General features: G+C 49.3%; 1 protein-coding gene across 15 annotated transcripts in view; it reads right to left on the bottom strand.

The window, feature by feature from the left end:
* Positions 1-18,388, bottom strand: part of INPP4A (inositol polyphosphate-4-phosphatase type I A) — a 129,020-nt gene that overhangs the window by 20,489 nt on the left and 90,143 nt on the right. For 6 of the 15 annotated variants that reach the window (XM_045077780.1, XM_045077775.1, XM_045077778.1 and 3 more), the window contains 9 exons: positions 16,662-16,679; positions 14,023-14,206; positions 12,320-12,538; positions 10,924-11,191; positions 7,256-7,288; positions 3,247-3,419; positions 2,125-2,248; positions 1,062-1,188; positions 614-754 (listed from right to left, as the gene is read on the bottom strand). In XM_045077780.1, the coding sequence (XP_044933715.1) occupies positions 614-754; positions 1,062-1,188; positions 2,125-2,248; positions 3,247-3,419; positions 7,256-7,288; positions 10,924-11,191; positions 12,320-12,538; positions 14,023-14,206; positions 16,662-16,679 (1,287 nt within the window). The remainder of the gene's footprint in view (positions 1-613; positions 755-1,061; positions 1,189-2,124; positions 2,249-3,246; positions 3,420-7,255; positions 7,289-10,923; positions 11,192-12,319; positions 12,539-14,022; positions 14,207-16,661; positions 16,680-18,388) is intronic. The other 9 variants (XM_045077781.1, XM_045077776.1, XM_045077786.1 and 6 more) reach the window with 5 other exon arrangements.

Below are 18,388 nucleotides of genomic sequence, written 5' to 3'. Positions count from 1 at the left end.
CGCACACACACGCTTGTGAACATGGGCACATGTGACTCCTCTCTACTGTCCGGCAGGGGAACCTGGAGGGAGTTTATAAGACACAGGCCTTTGGAAAATCAAGGCAAGCCTCTCACCTGGCATAGAGGCCCCTCTAATCTCACCACTGCCCATCCCAGCCTGCGGCCTTGGCCCCCAGTCCCACACGGTTTCTCCGCACCTGCCTTTGCTTAGGCTTTTTGGCCTGAGATGCTAAGTCTTTCCTCCACCTCCTCATCTAACTCCTACTCACTCTTCAAAACTCAACTTAGCCATCATCTCTTCCAGGAAGCCCTCCCAGATCTCTTCCTGGGTCTCCCATCAGGACCCCCACTCCCTGCATTCATCTTCGTCCTTGCGCCCCCATCTCTCTCCTACCTCCCCTATATAGACCTCTCCTATGCAGACCACATCTGACCCATCTTTGTGTCCCCAGCACCATATCCACACTGGGTGTATGGCAGCCTTTCAAGAATGCCGGCCGAAGGAAGGGGGGCCGGCAGAGTCTCTGCAGCATTGAGCCCAGAGGCCATTTTCTACCTCACATCAGTGACCACTCCACCCACCCCAGGCCCTGTGACAACCGGGCCCACACCTCTCGGCCAGCGTCTGCTGCTCGTTGATCCCCACATTGAAGAGGACGGGTTGCACCCGCAGCAGCATGCCGCTCTGGATCTCCCGAGGTAGGGCATCGAACAGCGGGCCCGGCAGAGGGATCCGCACGTTAAAGCCATCCCTGCAAAACAAGAAGACAGGCAGAGGGTGGGTGAAGGCTGTGATGGGGGAGAGGCAGGAGCAGAGGTGAGGGAGAAGAGGAAAACTGAGCTGGCCTCGACATGAGTGCCTGTTGGGCTGTCTGGCTCAGTTGTTTCCCAAGAGCTGCTCGTGAGCCTTTAAAGGTCTGCAAAATTAATGTAGAAGACTATGATCCATGTCTTTAACTGAATGAGACACAACAAAACAAAAATGAAAAGCACGTCCCAGGGAAAGAACATAAATTAAAACACAGTGCTAGTTCTGAGGATTAGAAAAAATCTTTCTACCGATTTCCTGTGATGACAGGCAGCATGTCAGTTGATGCATTAGAAGTGGCCTGAGTGACTTTGAAGGTCACGTTCCTCAGGTCCATGATTCCAAGGCTCATGTCCTCCAGCATGGCCAGCTCCTCACCTGGATGCAAGAGAGGGACACAAAGCTGTCAGTGAGAGGGAACCTGCCACTCTTCCCATGGGCTCAGCACGGCCACAGAGCTGGTTACAGATGGCAGGTGACAGGATCAGGTGTGGCTGTGACCAGAGGGGGCCTCTTCACCAGCAGACTCACTTCTCCATGGGAAGTGCTGCTACTGAAACTCCATGGCCACGCTCATCAATGTCACGTTCCTGGCCCTCTCCTGGGGCCAGACAGTGTGGGGAGGCAAACCACATGCACAGAAGCTCAGGAGGCAGAGCTGGCACTTTGGAAGTGGACAGACAGTCACAGAGCACCATGTAGCCAGATCCTTCTATTCTGTGGGGCCTGGCACTTATTTAATGTCTTGTAACTCCAAAGATGGACAAATACTTCTTAAAAAAATTACCTATTTTTACCCTCTCAGAAGAAATAAACAGAAAATGAAAGTAGAAAGAAGAGAGTCTTTTGTCAAGGTCAATTTGAAAATATCTATTTTGAATTTTAAAATATTCCTACCCTTTCACCCAGAACCATCCCTTCTAACAAGGTAGTGGCTGCAGAAAAGGGCTCACAAGCCCAGCAATACTCGTGTACTGAGACATACGGCAGCAGTGTTTTCTTAGGATTAATTCAGAAACAGCCCACGTGCATCACCGGAAATTACCGCTTAAATAATTATCATCCCTCCTCAACTAGAAAGATCTTTGATTGTAACAACCACCACCAAGAAAACAAACGAAGCCGTGTGTGTGTGTGTGTAACTATGCATGACTTTTGCTTGGTCCTGACATACTGTGATGATGTCTGGCTTTATTTCAATCAGCATGAGCTGCGTGCGTCATCAGAAAAACATTCAGGAAGGAAGAATGGGCCTCACACACGTCTGTGTTGCTCCCGGATGCCGGGATCCTGGGGGCGCCCCTGGGGGCTCACCATAGGTGCTAAGCAGGCTCTCGAACTGGGCCAGCAGCCCGATGGTGTAGAGCTGCCGCAGGAAGCCGTCGTCATGCAGACAGTTCCTCAGCTTGATGATGAAGCCGCAGATGAGAGCAGTCAGCTATGGGGGAGACACGAGGTGGGGCTGTTGTCAGGGGGCAGACACCGCCTCACGAAGTGATCCCCAGCCTGTGCCATGCCCTTGGCCCTGAGCTTCTCTACTTCTGCTGCTCTGGCTGGGATGCAGCAGCATCCTTTCCCACTCCTCCGTCTGGGGTGTGGGGGGTGCTCGGCTCTGAGGCCATGCAGGGCACAGCCATGGGAGGCTGTGCAGCACTCTACACTTGCTGCTCCTGTTGCTCCCAAAGGCCAGTTTGGTTTTGGCTCAGCTTCCAAGCCAACTTGCCTGGGCTTACTCCTGGGCTAGAACCTTCTAAAAGCCCAGAATTCATTCCTCACAGTGAATAGGGCCTATATATTCACAGATCCAGACCAGCTACGGCTGGAAACTGAAGAGACCACAACAAAGAACAGAAGTGCGAGAGAACATGGTCACCCTGCAAGTTACCTCGGGGGGAGATTTTCTGAGGGGATGGGCCGCTAGAACCTCAGAGAGCCAGCCTGACCCTCTGTCACTGTTCACGTCACTAATGGGATAACTGGCATTTGCTAAACTTGTGACATTCACTTAAGTTCTTCCATTCTCCCAAATCACTGCAACAGCTGTGCACAAGCAGCAGAACTAAGGCACAGACCGCACTGACAGCAACATCCCTCTCTCCCTCACTAAACTCCTTCCTGGGAAGAAAGGTGGCCATGAGACCTGGGCCAGCCGGAACCCCACACGCCTCGGGCAGGAGCAGAGCATGCACACAAGCCACCAGTGCCCACTGTCTCCTCAGGGAGAAGTGTGGACTCAGACCTTCTCTTAAACATATACTTCTCAAGTAGGATCACTCCCTCCAGGTTGAAATCTATTAAAGAAACTTAAGAGCCACAGGCAGGAGAAAGTGTTGGCCATCCTTGGTTTTTTTCACGTGAAGTGAGAAGGATCTCCCAAGACTATTTTCTGGGGGCCGAGGAGCCCGCGGGCTCCTGCGTGCCACTCCCAGGGCTTACCGTCTGGCAGAAGACCACATCGCGGCGGTACTGCAGGCTCAGGTACGTGGCTATGGTGGGGGCGCTGTCCTGCATAAGCAGGAACACCATCGCCTTCTTGGCCTTGTCGCTCATCATGGCCACGCAGTCTGTGAGGGTGGTCAGCAGGGGGTAAAGGGCCTCGCTCCATTCTCCTGGGCACCAGAAGGAGTCGTTTGAGGAGGAAGACCGTTAAGAGTCAGGTTCTAGAAGTTTAGCAAGTTATGTGCCCCGAATGCCCCATGCCCCCTGCCTTCCCCCTACCCACCCCCTCTGCATCTCCTAACTCTGCTTGGCTCAAGCTCTGGCCCAGGACTGGCACTGAGTTCTGCCTGGAACCACCCTGGTCTCCAACATTCTGGCTTGAAGCTTTTCCAGTAAATAAGCAGCAGACCTCCTAGGGACCACTGAGGTAGGTTTGGTCTCCCTCACCTACTGGGGAGAGTACTCATAAATGTTTAAGGTTATTCCTTTTGAGGAAAGTGACAAAAAAGCTTCTGTGAGTCAACTGCAAGTCACCACTGTTCCATCACCCAGGAAGACAATGGCCCCCATCCTTTTCGAGCAAAGGACACCTCTATCCTTGTGCGGCCGTGTGTGGCTCACTTCCCACGTCTGGAGGAAAGGCTGTTCCACCTGGTGTCCCAGGTTTTCAGCTCCCAGAATATCCCCTGTTTCTGCCCTCACATTCTTCCCCACCCTTGACCTTCCCGCCTGGTACCCTCTATTTCTGGTTTAGTTTTCTTTTAGGGATACTAGGAAATTATGATCCCGTACCAAAACAATTTTAAAAAATAGAACCCCCAGGGTGGAAAAACAGAGTTAAAGGTATTTTGGGCTTTGGCTCTTTTTTTCTTTCCTATTTAAGAAGGTATTTAAAAGAGAGAAGACATGCCCTCATCAGTTCTATTTATAATGGCTCACCAAGACCAGAAATGGGCATTTAGCCACCACTACCAGCTGAGCCCCCCAGGTGCAGCAAATGTGCCATGGGCAGGGAGTGGAGCCTCGACAGCATACGGCCCTTAGGAAGGGGTGCACGTCACAGAACGCCCACAGACATCACTGCACCAGGGAGAGGCCACATGCCAGGTGGGTGGTATGGCCACCAGAGGATAAGCTCAGTCTTAGATAAACAGAATTGAAGAGCCACAGAGAAGGGAGATGGGCTCCACTCCTCTCAAACTGTGTAAGTAGCACTTCATTGAGAAACAGATTTAGAAAAAGGCCTAAAAGTTGCAAAAGGACTTAATACTCGGTGTTTGGTTAATGTAGATTTTCAAGTATATGCTGCCACTCAAAATTTGGAAATGCTCTCACAGTGTGTGGACAATGATTTGTGTCTGTGAAAAAAAAAAAAAAAGGCAGGCTTAAATTTAGAAAGTCTGCAGCAGGAAGGTCTTAGCAAAGAAGTCATAGTGACATAGGACACCAGACTGAGGAGGGGACAATATGAGTCTCGGGCCCCTGTTGCTGCTAAACAGTTGTGGCCACGGACAGGTCTCTTGACTCCTTTGCCACACAGGTCCTTTTCTGGGAAAATGGAAGAGCTCTGCTAGGTGACACCCAATCTCTTTCTTCCTCTAAAAAAAATATCAGAGAAGAACTCTGTTCACACATGTAAGTTTTATTCAGCAGCAAGTATTAAAAAAGACCAATGGCAGCTTAGTTTTAATAGCCAAATAACTGGCATTTCATTAACTAAGTTAGTCATTAACTAAGAAGTAAATGCTCATAAAGCAAGTGTTGGCAAATTTGCTTTGCTTTTCCACTTGACATGCATGTATATCAGTACATATGTAGTTAATATTCATTTTAATCTAAAAATGATCAGGAAGTACAAGTGGTCTTTGCTGACTAAGCAAATCTTCTCCATGCAATACTTTTTGACTTTACCTACTTCTCTTCCAAAAAAAAAAAAAATCCATTTAAATATGACTTGTTTTTTTTCCATTAGGGGAAAAAAAGAAAAAACCCTGAAAAAAATTGGGAGTAAAGGAAGGATGGCTAAAAACCGCTAAGAGCTTGTCCTGGAGAAAAGATGTGGGTCTGGGTGGGAGACCCATCTGCTATGTGCCCAGAGAAGGGCTTAGACATGTCTGGATGACTCCTGAGTTCAAGAAGAGAACCAACCTCTGTGCACGTGCAACTATTTGCAACTATTTTCTCATTTAATCCACACAGAGAGAATTATTAATATGGGTAAGAAAATAGGCTCCGAGAGGTTAAGTGTCTTCCCAGACACACAAAAAGAATGAGCATTTGTATGTGTCTAACTTTAAACTCTATGTTATTTCTATTGTGTCAGACTATTTCTGCCAAATAGACAGTAGGATTGCTGGGTGGAAATATATTTGGGGGGAAATATGAAGAAAAACTACATTTAGAAGTTTCCAGACAAAATGAATTTCAGAGACAGAAATGAGATTTCCAGGACCTAGCTGAGTAAAGATATTAGGAAGCTAGATTTGATAAAAGGGTCTTATTCTGCTCCCTTTGTCAAGAAAGTCTTACATGAAAAAATGAAATAAAACCCAGCTCAACTAAACAGCATCCTTAGTGATGTGGCTGATTAACTTTTGGGGGCAAGTTCCTTGTCTAGTTGCTAATCTGTCAATGCTTGATGACTGGTGGCCAATCCATGGACCACACATGCCACTTTGGGTAACTCTGAAGGACTTTTTCAAATCCATACTCTGCTCCTCCCCCCTCATTAACAGGGGAGGGAGGGAGGAAAACTGAGAAAGACTGAGAGGAAAAAAAAATGTGTGTGTGTGTTTTGACTGAGATAAAATATAGCTCTCCAGGAAAAGCCAAAGGAACTCTTGGCAGGGGACCATTTTAGTCCACTGATATTAACTGAGGACAACCCACCGGTTGCTGCTAGAAATGATGTGGCTGGTCTAAAATTCATGGGTGTAACATGAGCTGAGAGGGTTTGCTAACACGGACAGGGAGAACTTGGAAAATCCCCACAGCACTGGTTTACTGCACTCTATATATAAAATAGGTGTCTGGCTACCTCACATTTATATTCATTCACAAATATGCAATCATCCAATCATCAGACTGATTGGGTAGTTGATTTGGGGGGGGTATAAGCAAAAGCATATATTTGGGGGTCTCATGCTCACTCTGGGGAACCCACAAGCCACGACTAGGAAACTCAACATGAACTAGAGCAGGGGTCGGCACCCTTTCTCTGTAAAAAGGCTAGATAGTAAATATTTTAGGCTTTGAGGATGATGGAATCCTTGTCACAACTGCTTGACTCTTGTGTTGCCCCACAAAAGCAGCCAGAGACAGCACGTGGATGAGTGGATATGATTGCCAATAAGATATAATTTACACTGGGGATAAAAATATATTATATGTTTATAAAAAATTAAAAATTTAAAATAAAAAAAAAAGACATAATTTACAAGAGGAGGCGGTGGACAGGACTTGGCTCAGAGCTGTAGGTGGCCGACCCCTGAACTAGAGTCATAGCCACTGACTCCTACATGCACGGGCAGCAGGGAGATTCCGTTTTTAGCACTATCTCCAACTGAGCCTGTTGAGCCCAAGAACTCTAAGCTGCACCCAGACTCAGAAGAGAGGATGTTGTGTGATTGTGAATGCTGCATTTGGGTGGCTACACCCCCTCCACGTAAGGCTCTCATGTTCAGGTGTAATCACAGGAAGTGCTGTTTACAAACACGCACTGCTCCATATCAGGAAGTCCAATGCACCCATGGACATGAATCATCTGAAAAGGTATTAGGATGGGCAAGCAAGGAAAGTACCTGTGGTAGCCTACTTCAGGCCACCGTCCCCAACCCAACTGGTTCCTCACCAGATCTAAGAGACGTTGCTAACTGCCTCAAAGGAAGAAACTCCTGAAATATTTTCCTAACTCTGGAAGCATAGGCAATCTTGGATAATTCTGCTACAAACACTCCCTGAAGATTAAAAAAGCCATCTGCAGAAGCCTTGAATGGAAACCACGTACCTGGGCTGGACTCGTCAGGAGGGGGACTGCAATCTGCACAGAAATGGAGGGCGACACGGATGATTAAGGAGCAGCACAAAGTTCAAACATGAAGAACTCAGCGCTTACAGCGACTGCGTTGGCAGTCGGCTGTAAGGTGGCTCAAAGGAGCAGAGAAGAGGTCAGAGGCAGGCCTGCCCGCCTCTTCCCTGAGAAGTCCCACACAGGCACCCGGCTGCTCTCAGGCAGCCGAGCCCTCTTGGTGGTACACACTGACCGACTCACTGACTCGTTCACTCATGTTGCTAAGACTCTTGAGGTAAGCAAACTCACATACTACAATGTGATTCGGTGCCCTCATCGATCACATTGCATGTGGCGGAGCACAAGTCGTCTCCTAGCATCTGGAAGCACACTTGTAATGAGAGAGACTGACCAGCAAACTGATCAGAGCCCGCGGCCCTGCCTTGTGAGCAGAACCCGGGCTGCAGACTCACATGCTCAGACCCAAAGGTGAGGATCCAGTGATGAAACCAATATACCACCCTACATCTATGCCAATCTTAGAAATTTCAATCAAATTGAAAACTTTTATGATCTGAGGGAAGTCTAGAATTACAATGTCCCTCCAGGTCACTCGAAGAATGCCAATTTTAATTCAATTGCACTACGCTAACTCCCATTTCAGCAAGTGAAGTACTCATTTCTATTTATATTTCCCTTAACAACTCTAAAATTCCTTGGTTAACTGGGTGTGCCACCTGGAGGAAAACAAGTCTGAAAAGGGGTCATTTTATGTCTGCAGGATACTGAAACGGGTAGTTTCAGAACCCCCCAAAATAGCTGGAACTGGCTAAATAGAGGTGTTTACAAACTGGATTGCCCAGAGGTGGAGGGGGCAAGGGATCCTTTCTCTCTAGTTATCTTTGGAAGTGACTTCTCCCACTGGCAAAGGGGACAGAACAGAGCAAATGAAAAAGGCCCTGTGAGCTTAAAACTTCAGCCTCTTCACTAGGCCCTAAATATCTTGAGACCAGCTCCCTAACAAAGAGAAAAATCTACGGTGGTATGCAGTGATACAGGGCAGTGATTCTTAGACCTCTGTCCAACTAATCAGAATGACCCCAGGTCTTGAGAAACAAACAAACAAAAAAACCCAGATTTCTGCCTCTCCATAACCTTTCCTCCAAAATTCTGAGTCCGAGGGAGGAGGAAGGTTGAGGGGCCTGTTTTCATGATCATCTGTGATAACTCCAAATAGTTGTGAGCATCCCTGAAAAGGCACTGACGGTTACACTCAGCTGGGTAAATTCAATCTCTCAATCAAAGCAGGGAATATGTGTGTGGGGTGGGTGGGGGTCTCCTTTGGTACGCTTGGACCAGTGGCTTGTACCTTGTCTGAGGCCATGGAGTCCCCTGAGATTTGATGACCTCTGTTTACCTCCTCTCATCTTAGCGCATAATCTCAGGGGGCATATGAACCTGGGGTGAACCCCCAGGTCTCAGGTTAAAACAACTTGGTCTGAGGTTTGTCTGAATGGCTCTTCAGAGAGGAGGAGAGGATAAGTGTGTGCATAGCCAGGTCATGAACGCCACCAGACAGGGTGGCTGCGGGTAGGGATGCAGAGGGGTGTGGGGCACTTGTGACTTGTGCGGAAAGCAGGAGAAGGAAGGAAAGGCTCCCAGAGCCTCTGTGGTTCCAGCTGGCGGGGACTTGTCAATGGGTCCCGCAGTGGTGCGTGTCTGCCAGGCAAGACTCTGAGCTCTGTGGGAGAGCAAGCCAGAAGGCAGGGCAGCTCCTGAGCAGAAGATGGACACCAAAGACCTAGAAGGGTGTATAGAGCTAGAATGAAAAGTCATGATGCCTCTCGAAGAGGCACAGAGTTCTTTGTGTATGGTAAGCTGGTGTGAACACAACCTGCTCATAAGGCTAAAACAACTGGCCCAGGAAGCTAGAATGGTATGGAAAGACGGTAAGAGACTTGACGGTAAGAGACTGGGTAAAGAGCTTGCAGTCTCCAGTCTCGTTCTTTCTGATCCTCCTGATCACATCCAGCTCTGAACAGCTTCCTAGCTATGCTCACAATTTTTAAATTAAGAATCATCCACAGTTAATTTAATGGCATACGGTTTCATACATTTCTTTGAGTACTGATCAGCCAAGTTAGACTCTCTCAAATGTATGCTTCATATTCCCATGACCACAACAGAACTTATTTGCATGGCAAACATAAGCCATACCCTAAATATCGTAAATAAATGCTCATTTAAATAACTTGAAGGCTGCATTTAAATTTGTCTACATTTGACCAATACAGGATGTTGCCTAGAAGGAACATGACATTAACTTATGAATATAACAGAATATGTGATTAAAAATCTCTCTCTGGCATTTTTTTAAATCCCAATAAATTACTCTTTTGATATCTGCAGAAAAATTTTTAAATTACAAGCAAGACAATATTGAAGAGAAATGAGCAATGAGCTTTCAGATTTAAAAAAACAAACAAACACAATTTACATTAAAAAAAATGAGAAGACAAACAGCTCCATGAAACCAATCACAGGTCTGGGGAACTTAAACTACAGTCCTTCACAGATGGAAGGGTGGAGGACATGAACACTGCTGAATCAGGCTCAAGTGAAACCATGCCCTGGGAACAGACTGCAGGCAGACTGAAAAGGTGAAGGGCAGCTTACAAATGAAGGATTTATCAAGAGGCTGTGATAAAGGAACACGTGTCTGCCTTGAATGAAAGCTGTCCAATTCAGAAATGAAAAATCCTCGCTGTCTGAAGGCTAGCCTTCACCCATCTGGGCCTTACTAACTACAGCTTCCCACTCCCAGAAGAGAGCAGTGGACACCACAGCTAGGTCTGCAGCCACCTCAGCTGCCTGGCCCCTGAATCCCTCTGGCTCTCATAGCAAGACGTGGAAGGCCGCAAGAGGCAGGGACCAAGGATGGGCTGGCAGAGAAAGCATGCGTGCCCAGTTTTAAAACTACATGATGGACAGAGTGTCTGGATGTGCTCCGTCTCCCCAGGCAAAAGACTATTTCTGAAACATGTTCCTGCAGGCCAACGTCCTACCATCTACTGAGAACCCTGCCTCGGGGGCGGTGCCCACCGGAGGAACCTATCTCAGCCCCAGGAGTGGGTTCCCCCATCTGCCTGAGTGACCCACAAGTGCCACGGCAACGTCCCCTGCTGGGTAACAGCACCCCCAGCTGATGACAACCAGCCTCTAGACAAGTCTGCAGAGCCTGCTAACAGCTCTCATCCAGCTGTGTCCCTGCATGAGTCACCTTTTCCTTGACTCTCCCACTTCCTAATACGATCAGCAATCTCAGGAGAAAAGCATCTGCGTTTTGGCCGCCTTCAGGTTCTCAGACTGCTTTAGGAACCAGAACAGCCCAAGAGCCCCACCCTGACGGGCAGGGAGACCCAAGATGGCCTTAAGAATCTGCCCTTGCTGGACACACAGATTGCACATGGGCTCCCCATGTATGGACCACGGGGGCTTCTGCCCTCCCTGCCCGCTTCTCCGTGCACTGTGACCTCCAGCTCTGCCTGACAGCCCTCCCTGCAGTCTGTATGGAGGGAAGAGGTCATGGAGTCAGACACAGAGAGACAGACAGACGCAGTGCGAGGTGGAGGCAGCATGAATGGGCAGTGTGGACGCATACGCACGTGTGGTCGGGTGAGGATGGCATGCGGGTGAGGATGGCATCGAGCAGATGGCAGAGGGGCATGACGAGGAGGGGACATCGCAGAAGGGGTCTTCCGGTTTGATCCAGTAGGCGTGGCTGTCCCGGTTACCTTTCTTGCTGGTACAGCTGCCCGCGCAAGGGAAGACATCCTCACAGCCCTCGCCATGCAGGCGCTCCTTCTGCAGCAGCTTGTCCACCCGCTGAATGATGCACTCCAGGCTCTTGTCCACATTCAGCCACACTTTCTCCTTCCAAACCGAAAGGGTGCATTGGGGTCAGCTCTCCCGACTGGAAAAGCAGAACAGAACACAACCCCTTTCCCTGCCCCCCAGCCCCCTCCACACATACACATACACACTGACTCCCCTACTCTGGGCCACTGTGATCATTAAAATACCACGAATTTAGAAATATCAAGATTAATTCAAAATTCCCTATTACTGCTGTATTTGTTTTTCAAAATACAGATCAATGTACTGTGGTCATTGTTTTTAAAGTCAGAGACACGTTTGCTAGTAACCATCACAGAGGCTGGACAGGACTTCCCAGTGCCTTTCAGAGCTGGCAGCGGGCCACAGCGCCCAGGGGGCCAGCTCGTCCCTCTTCCCTCTGCTGCAGACCTCCTACAGAGAGGACTGAGACACAGAGAGGACTGAGGGAAGGTAATGGGAGGTAATGGGAGCAGTTGATCACTTCAGATGGGGGCAGTGGGGAGGTGGGGAGGCAGGGCTGTGAGCAGTCTGCAGAAACCCACCCAGAATACAGGACACCAGGGCAGGGCTGGAGGAGCCCTTCACTGCTGACTAAAAACTCAGTGCCTCACAGAAAAATGCCTCCAAGCAGTAGTCCTAAGAAATGACAAAAATGAGTTGTGTGATGTGTCACTCCCTCAGGAGAGACAGAGGTGGCTCTCAGGGCCACTGTGTCAGGAAGCAGGAGGCAACGCGGACCATGTCAGGGGGAGCATCTCCAGACTCCTCCCCAAGCCACCAAATACAAATGGCCCTGGAAGGGCTAACTGTGTGGAGAGCTTTGAGGAAGCAGGGGGCCTGGATGGTCTTGAGTGGACAGTGACAGGAGATAGGCTGCCAGCAAGGCAAGGGCTCCGTGGAGAACACCACCCCTTTCTCCAGCAAGTCTGACCCCAGCCTGGCCTGTAGCAGCGCTGTCCCTCAGATGGACACAGGGTGTGAACATGCCATCTCCCTCCCTCAATCAGGGGGCCCAAGCGCTGTCTGGGAAGGGGACTCGGAGCTTGTTCACTAAGCAGCCAACCTGTTAGGTACCCCTTGGTGGGGGAGAAGGGCTGGCCAGAGGCTTTGAATTTTTCAACCCAGGTTCAATGGCAGAACGGGGGCCACAGGCAGCAGACTCACCCACTCCTCCTCGTGCCAGTCCACCTGCAGAGAAGACCGGCTGTTCCTCCCTGTCCACCTGGCCATGAGGGTGTCCTGGTCGTTCCTAAGCATCACCTGCTCCTCCTCACTCGACGTTGGGGAGGCCTTGGAGGCAATGTAGTCGGGCCGTGCTGCGTTCAGCCCGTGGATGGAGTTGGCCAGCAGCTTGCAGTCGCACACGGTGACCAGCTGCCGGGTCTGCAGTACACACAAACCAGAGCTGCTGAGCCTCCAGGCAAGGGGTTGCAAGGCCGGCTGTCTCTGAGAGCTCAGGAGCAGACCCAAGGTCCAGATGGGCACCCTTCTCCACAGGGCAGGAGCCCTTGGGATGGCTGAGTTCAAAGACTCCCACAAAAAGACTGGAGGACACAGGGAGAATGAGGGAGGTTGAGAAATCTCTGACATTCTTCCATCCCTGCCCGCCTCTGAGCCGGATGTGACTCGAGGCAGGGCCTGGAGGGAGCCCAGTGTCCTTGCCTTCACTGACTTCTTGGGCCATCCTCTCCAGTTCCGGGGATAGGCAGGAATCTGAGGCAATCACTTAAGTCTTACTTTTTGCATCTAACACTTAAAGCCCTGGACTCTGGGCAGTGGAGCTCTCAGCACAGCACTGTGGTTCTGGGGAATTGTGTATGCAGCAGGAGTTCTGGGGCTCATAATTTTCCTTCTGATAACATCATCTTTCTTTTCCAAATGGATCTAGTTTCCAGCCCTCCATCTCTTGGCTGAGTGAATACATGTGAAGGATATAACACATTCTTATCAGGAACAGCACCTCACCCCAGCAAAGTGGGTGTGAGTGGGGAAGTGTGATCAGAATCTCTGTACGTGTGTGCATGTGTGTGTGTACACATGCATGTGTGCGGAGAGACTGAGTAATCTGAAAAAGCATCATCCATCAAAATGATCTGATATATCTAATGTCCCAGTATAGACCAATATTTATATATTTATTTACATATCTATATCTGTATATATATTTTAAGATTTATTTGAGAGAGAGAAAGGGAGAGAGTGGGGGCACACACAGGCAGAAGTAGGGCAAAAAGCAGAGGGAGAGAGAGAATCCCAAGCAGAACCCCCCACTGAATGCAGAGCCTGACATGGGGCTTGATCCCAGAACCGTGAGATCGTGACCTGAGCCAAAAATCAAGAGTTGGATCCTTAACCGACTGAGTCACCCAGGTGTCCCTGTTTATTTTTAATAAGGATCAAGTAACAGTCAACTAAAAAATGGCTTACTGATTATGTGTAAGCCAATGAAGCTATATTTCCTTTATTGTATGTCTGTACAATAACTCAGAAACTTCTTTTTTCAAATTCCAAGTTAATAAAAATTGGCAAAAATGCACTGAGTAGGCAGTTGCTAAGAAAGCTGCAGAACTATCTCAGCCTCCACAATGAAGCTGATGGACTTGAGGGATGACACATCTGCATGAAGCAGCAGCTGGAAGTCCCCCACCCTGGGTGCTGTCCGTGGCCTGCCCTCATCCGGCTCTGTGACCACAGGTCAATCACCAAACCACCCTGGGCCTCTGGCAGAACTAAACCTCAAACTAGATCCTCAAGGTCATCCCAATGTCACCTTTTGTATGGATGGCTCTAAGCACATGGGGTGTCCAAAGGTTTCCAGAAACCCATGGGAGCCCCCATCTCACATGTAGCAGGGTGGTGTCTCCTACCTTGTCTGCTAGGATGGCGAGGGTTCTTTCGAGGCCAGTGGCAGACCTGTCCTTAGCTGCCCTTGAGAGCCGCTCTGCATAGTAACTCACTTGAGTTTTCAGGGTATTGATCTGGGCAATGATCTCCTTGGCTCTGATGATGTCCTGTGGTATGTAGATTATGGACTGGCAGCTGGATGGTGTACTAGAAAGGATAAGAACAGATTCTAAGGGGTCTTCTCAAATCCATGAGGATGGCAGCAGCCTCCCAACCAACCCCAGCCCACAACCAACATTAAATAAAGCATTCTGATACTCAGTGATGTTCTCCTATGCTAGTCTAGCTATTAATGGGCAAAAGTAAATCTCAAGAGATTCTTTTTGTCTATATGGTAGAGGGCCTGAAATAGTAAAACACAGTGAAGTCTTTTGTCTCTATTTGTAGGGGTCTGTATTCTTACATAAATGCATAAACAGATACTGAATCCAATAATCACCTGAATGCTCATAACATTTCACCTGAGAACCTCGCCTGTCAACTTATCCACGGCACGGGAGTGGAGGCACGGGGTGTGCTAATCTCAGAAGGGGTCAGTGTATTTCAGGGAAGGCAGACTGCCATGGATGCCAGACTTTCCGCAAGAAACCTGTTTCTCCATTGGGCCAATTTTCAAACTTTCCATGTACATACACATAGTTCTCTCTCCTCACACCTCTGACCCCGACAACTAGACTTCCTTCTCCAGCACTTCTCTACTTTGAAAAATAATGTTCCATCAGATGAAGAAGAGGTGAAGAATGTGCCAAGCCAGAGGCCAGGTGTGGCCACCTCAAGAGCTTTGAACACCTGGTTCTTCCTCCTCCCCTCATCACCAAGCCCTGTGTGATCTTAGGACTGAGGTCAGAGCCACAGGCCAGCCCCTGTGCATTCATTACAAACACCAGTGACCAGAGAACCGACTCTGCGTCCTGGCTGTGTGGGGCCTGGCTAACGCATTTGGCCATTCTAGATTGAGATGATACATCCAAGTCTCTTGGCCAAGATCCTCAGTCAATATAATAGTATAAATGTAGGTTTTAGACCATCTGAGGAAGCCAAGGGAAGCACAGAATGTAAGGCCCCAGTGAGGATGTCTCCAGCGATCTGAACTTGTGAGCTCTAGCTGGAATGGGAGTCTCAGCCTTCACTGGTCCCCTTAAAGAGCTGCCCTCTCTGAGGTTTGGAGATGAGGGAGAAGGTGGAGGAGCACAACCTCCATCACCTCTCTTGGAGAGGAGGACTTGAGACCCTTCCCTGCTGGGCTTTTTGGACCCTGAAGGCAGGCCCCCAAGAAACCTCCATTGACAGACTATGGTATAAACATGCAAAACCCAAAAACCAAAGCATCCCTGAAAGAAACAACACCCCAAGCCCACACACCACAATAAAACATGATGGATTTGCCAGAAGCCCATGCAGCAGACCGCAACCAAGCCTGCGTGATCTGAGAAGTAATTTCACAGCACAATGTGCACATGACTACTTTCCAATCTGCAATCACTCTTCCAAATGAATAGCTGCCATTGACAATTGAGTCTTAGAAATTCCAGTCTCAAACAGGATTTTTAAAGATCTGTCCTTCCCTGGCCCCAATCTCTAGTGCTTCCTATAGATATATGCATGTGAATGTAGATGGCTGTGTACACTTTGACCAGTACACACAGTCTCCCAAGCCCGACGGAGAGCTCCGCCTTCTACTCACCTTGTGTTCTTACAGGTCACGTTCTAATAACAGGAATCTGGGACTTACACACAGGAAGCACACGGCAGGGGGAGGGGTGTGGAAGAGTAAATTTCAAAGAGCTACTAGGGGATGATGGCGAATATACAAGCATGTGTGCTCAGTCCTAGTCCTAGAAATGGGGAAAGCCCAAGAGGTCTCAGCACATCCTGCTGTACCCATCTCAGGCAGGGCTCTGCCATGGCCCCAAGCCTCCCCAGCTCTGAGATGGCACAGTTCGAGAGGGCTGGAGGTACTTCTGGGGCCTATCACCAAGCAAAATGCCCCTGCAGAATCCTGGCTGTCGCCTGAGCAAGCACACTGGGCACAACTGGGGAGGGCCCAGGAAAGCTGGGGGGCCACCAGGCTGCAGACACAGTGCTTTTTAGCTGCCAACTAATTCTTTGGTAGGAAAAGTCCCTTGGTTATATTAATTCTTACTTTGCCCTCAGGGGGAAAACTGGCCCAAGGAACAGTGTTTTAAAAATCTGCATAAATTATATTCATGAGAAATGGAAGCTGGCTTCACTCCCATAAGACAGGATGGTAAGGTGAAAACTGAAGGCCTAAGATTCTTATAAAATAAGCCAGCAAGGGATTGCCGAGCCACCACTGGATGGACTTGAAATCCAACACCTGGCAACTTGTCCAGCCTGGGAGAAAACAGGGTCCTCTCAGGGAGTGCGCCCAGCAACAAGCTGCTGCCAGATTTGGAAGGTGGGCTATTCATTATCAAAGAACGTTGCAGTTGGAAGAGAGAATTCTGTCTACGAGGCTATAACCAGGGGCCGCCGGTGGCACCGAGGGCCGAAGCACCTCACAGAGGAGGGGACAGCACAGGCTTTCTCTACAGGAGAGCAAGACCCCAACAGACACTCTCTCCACAGACAGAAAACTCACCAACACTCCTCAAAACTGCTAAAGAAAAGAACCAAAATGAAATATTAGCAGTTAGCAAACACCAAAGGAAAAACAAAAAATTAAAAAGCCAAGTTATCTTTTGTCAAAATCTTTGGAATTATGTGTTGAGGTACCCACTACAGGAACCATAAAACTTAGGAGCTCATTCATCGGAGCAACGTCCGCGTCTGTACGCAAGCCCCAGGGAGACATGCTGCCTGTGGGCCAAGTTACATCTGCATTTAAAGTACAATTCAAATAATGAAAATCATTTCTACAGGTGGATTTATAACATTAGTAGGAAATTAAACAAAGACTTATATTATTCATCTGAAAAACATTCCAGAGGCATTGTGGAAGTAAGGAGATCTGAAGTCAACAGACGGAGCAGTCAGGTATCCACATCTGGGCCTTTGTGAGACAGTGATGGCCAGTGGTGCCCTCTCCTGATGGGCTTTTCCCTCCACAGCCCCCATGGCATCCTCCAATCTCCCACTCACACCCCCACACAGCCAAACGCAATGGAGTGATAGACATGTGCTTTCTTGGCTGGCTGTGCAGGGGGCTATGGGGAGCATAGGAAGCTTCCTCTTCATCATAATCCCCAGGGAACAGCAGAGTCAGTGACTCCTCAGGTGGGTCTGGCTTGTCTGGGTGAGGAAGACACCCTTGGTGGGATCTATCTAGCTAAGTGGGCTGTCTGGGGGCCTCCCTAGGATGCTGCCCCAATCTTCCAGCTGAAATTCCTCCTCCTAACCGCTGGCCACTTCAGGTTCTTCCTCCTGCTGCCTCCAGGGCTCACTTGGCTCTGGGACCCCTGTGCACACATCTGAGCCATAATGTCTCATAGAACACCCTCTTCCACCTGCAGGCTCACCCCTCCAGCCTTGCCCCATGGGCAGAAAAGCTCCTAGCTGCATCCCTGATCCCCTTGGTCCAGTGAACGGCCACTGTCCCTGACCTTCCGCCCCCTCCTTGATCTGGTCCTCGGGCAGTTTTCTCAAGCTGCGTCCTGACTTCTGGCCATGACAGCACAGAGCCTCTGATTCCCTGGCAGGTGCTAGAGCTCTCCACCTGGCTGCCTTGCCGATTCCCTTGAAGCCTCCTGGGGCTTGGCTTCAACTTTCCTCCAGCTGTTCCATTCTCCATGGCTAAGTCCCACACTTCCAACTCTACATTCTGCAGAGGCTGTTCGACAGTATCTTCAGCTTGTTTTCTCACTCCTCCAGGATCTCTCTGCACCCCACCTTCTAGGACTCCCTGCCTGGTCTGGCCTTTGGATCTCCACAACCTAGCTCCATCAATGTTCTCTTCCCAACAGTTCTTTACTGTCGTGATCCCCATCAGCCTGAACACATAATCAAGCAATAACCATTCTCCCCAGGCAGACACCTACGTGCTATTTCCTCTACTCCATGGTCCACGGATCTCACAGGACCATCTACTCTCGTCGCCCCTACTTCTCACACTTGCCTCCCTCATCTATTTAAATCTTGACGGGTGACATTCTGGAAGATCACCAATGCCTCCCACATATCCAACACAACAGCTGAGGTTTATGGCTCTCTCTCCGTCACCCCTGCTCCAGGCATGGCACAGCTTGCTCCAAATGCTGCTATGAACTTGTGTGCTCCCAGGAAAGACTGGGAGCCCCTTGGGGCCAGGCTTACCTCTGTCACCCCTGCATTCCTGGACATCAGCGTGTGGCCCTGCACTGAGCAGGCTGC

This window comes from Mustela putorius, unplaced genomic scaffold (assembly GCF_011764305.1).
Source record: "Mustela putorius furo isolate JIRA1106 unplaced genomic scaffold, ASM1176430v1.1 tig00000224_pilon_pilon_pilon, whole genome shotgun sequence".
NCBI lineage: Eukaryota > Metazoa > Chordata > Mammalia > Carnivora > Mustelidae > Mustela > Mustela putorius.
Note: the sequence above shows the minus strand (reverse complement) of the source record. Positions and strands in the feature narration are given on the sequence as shown.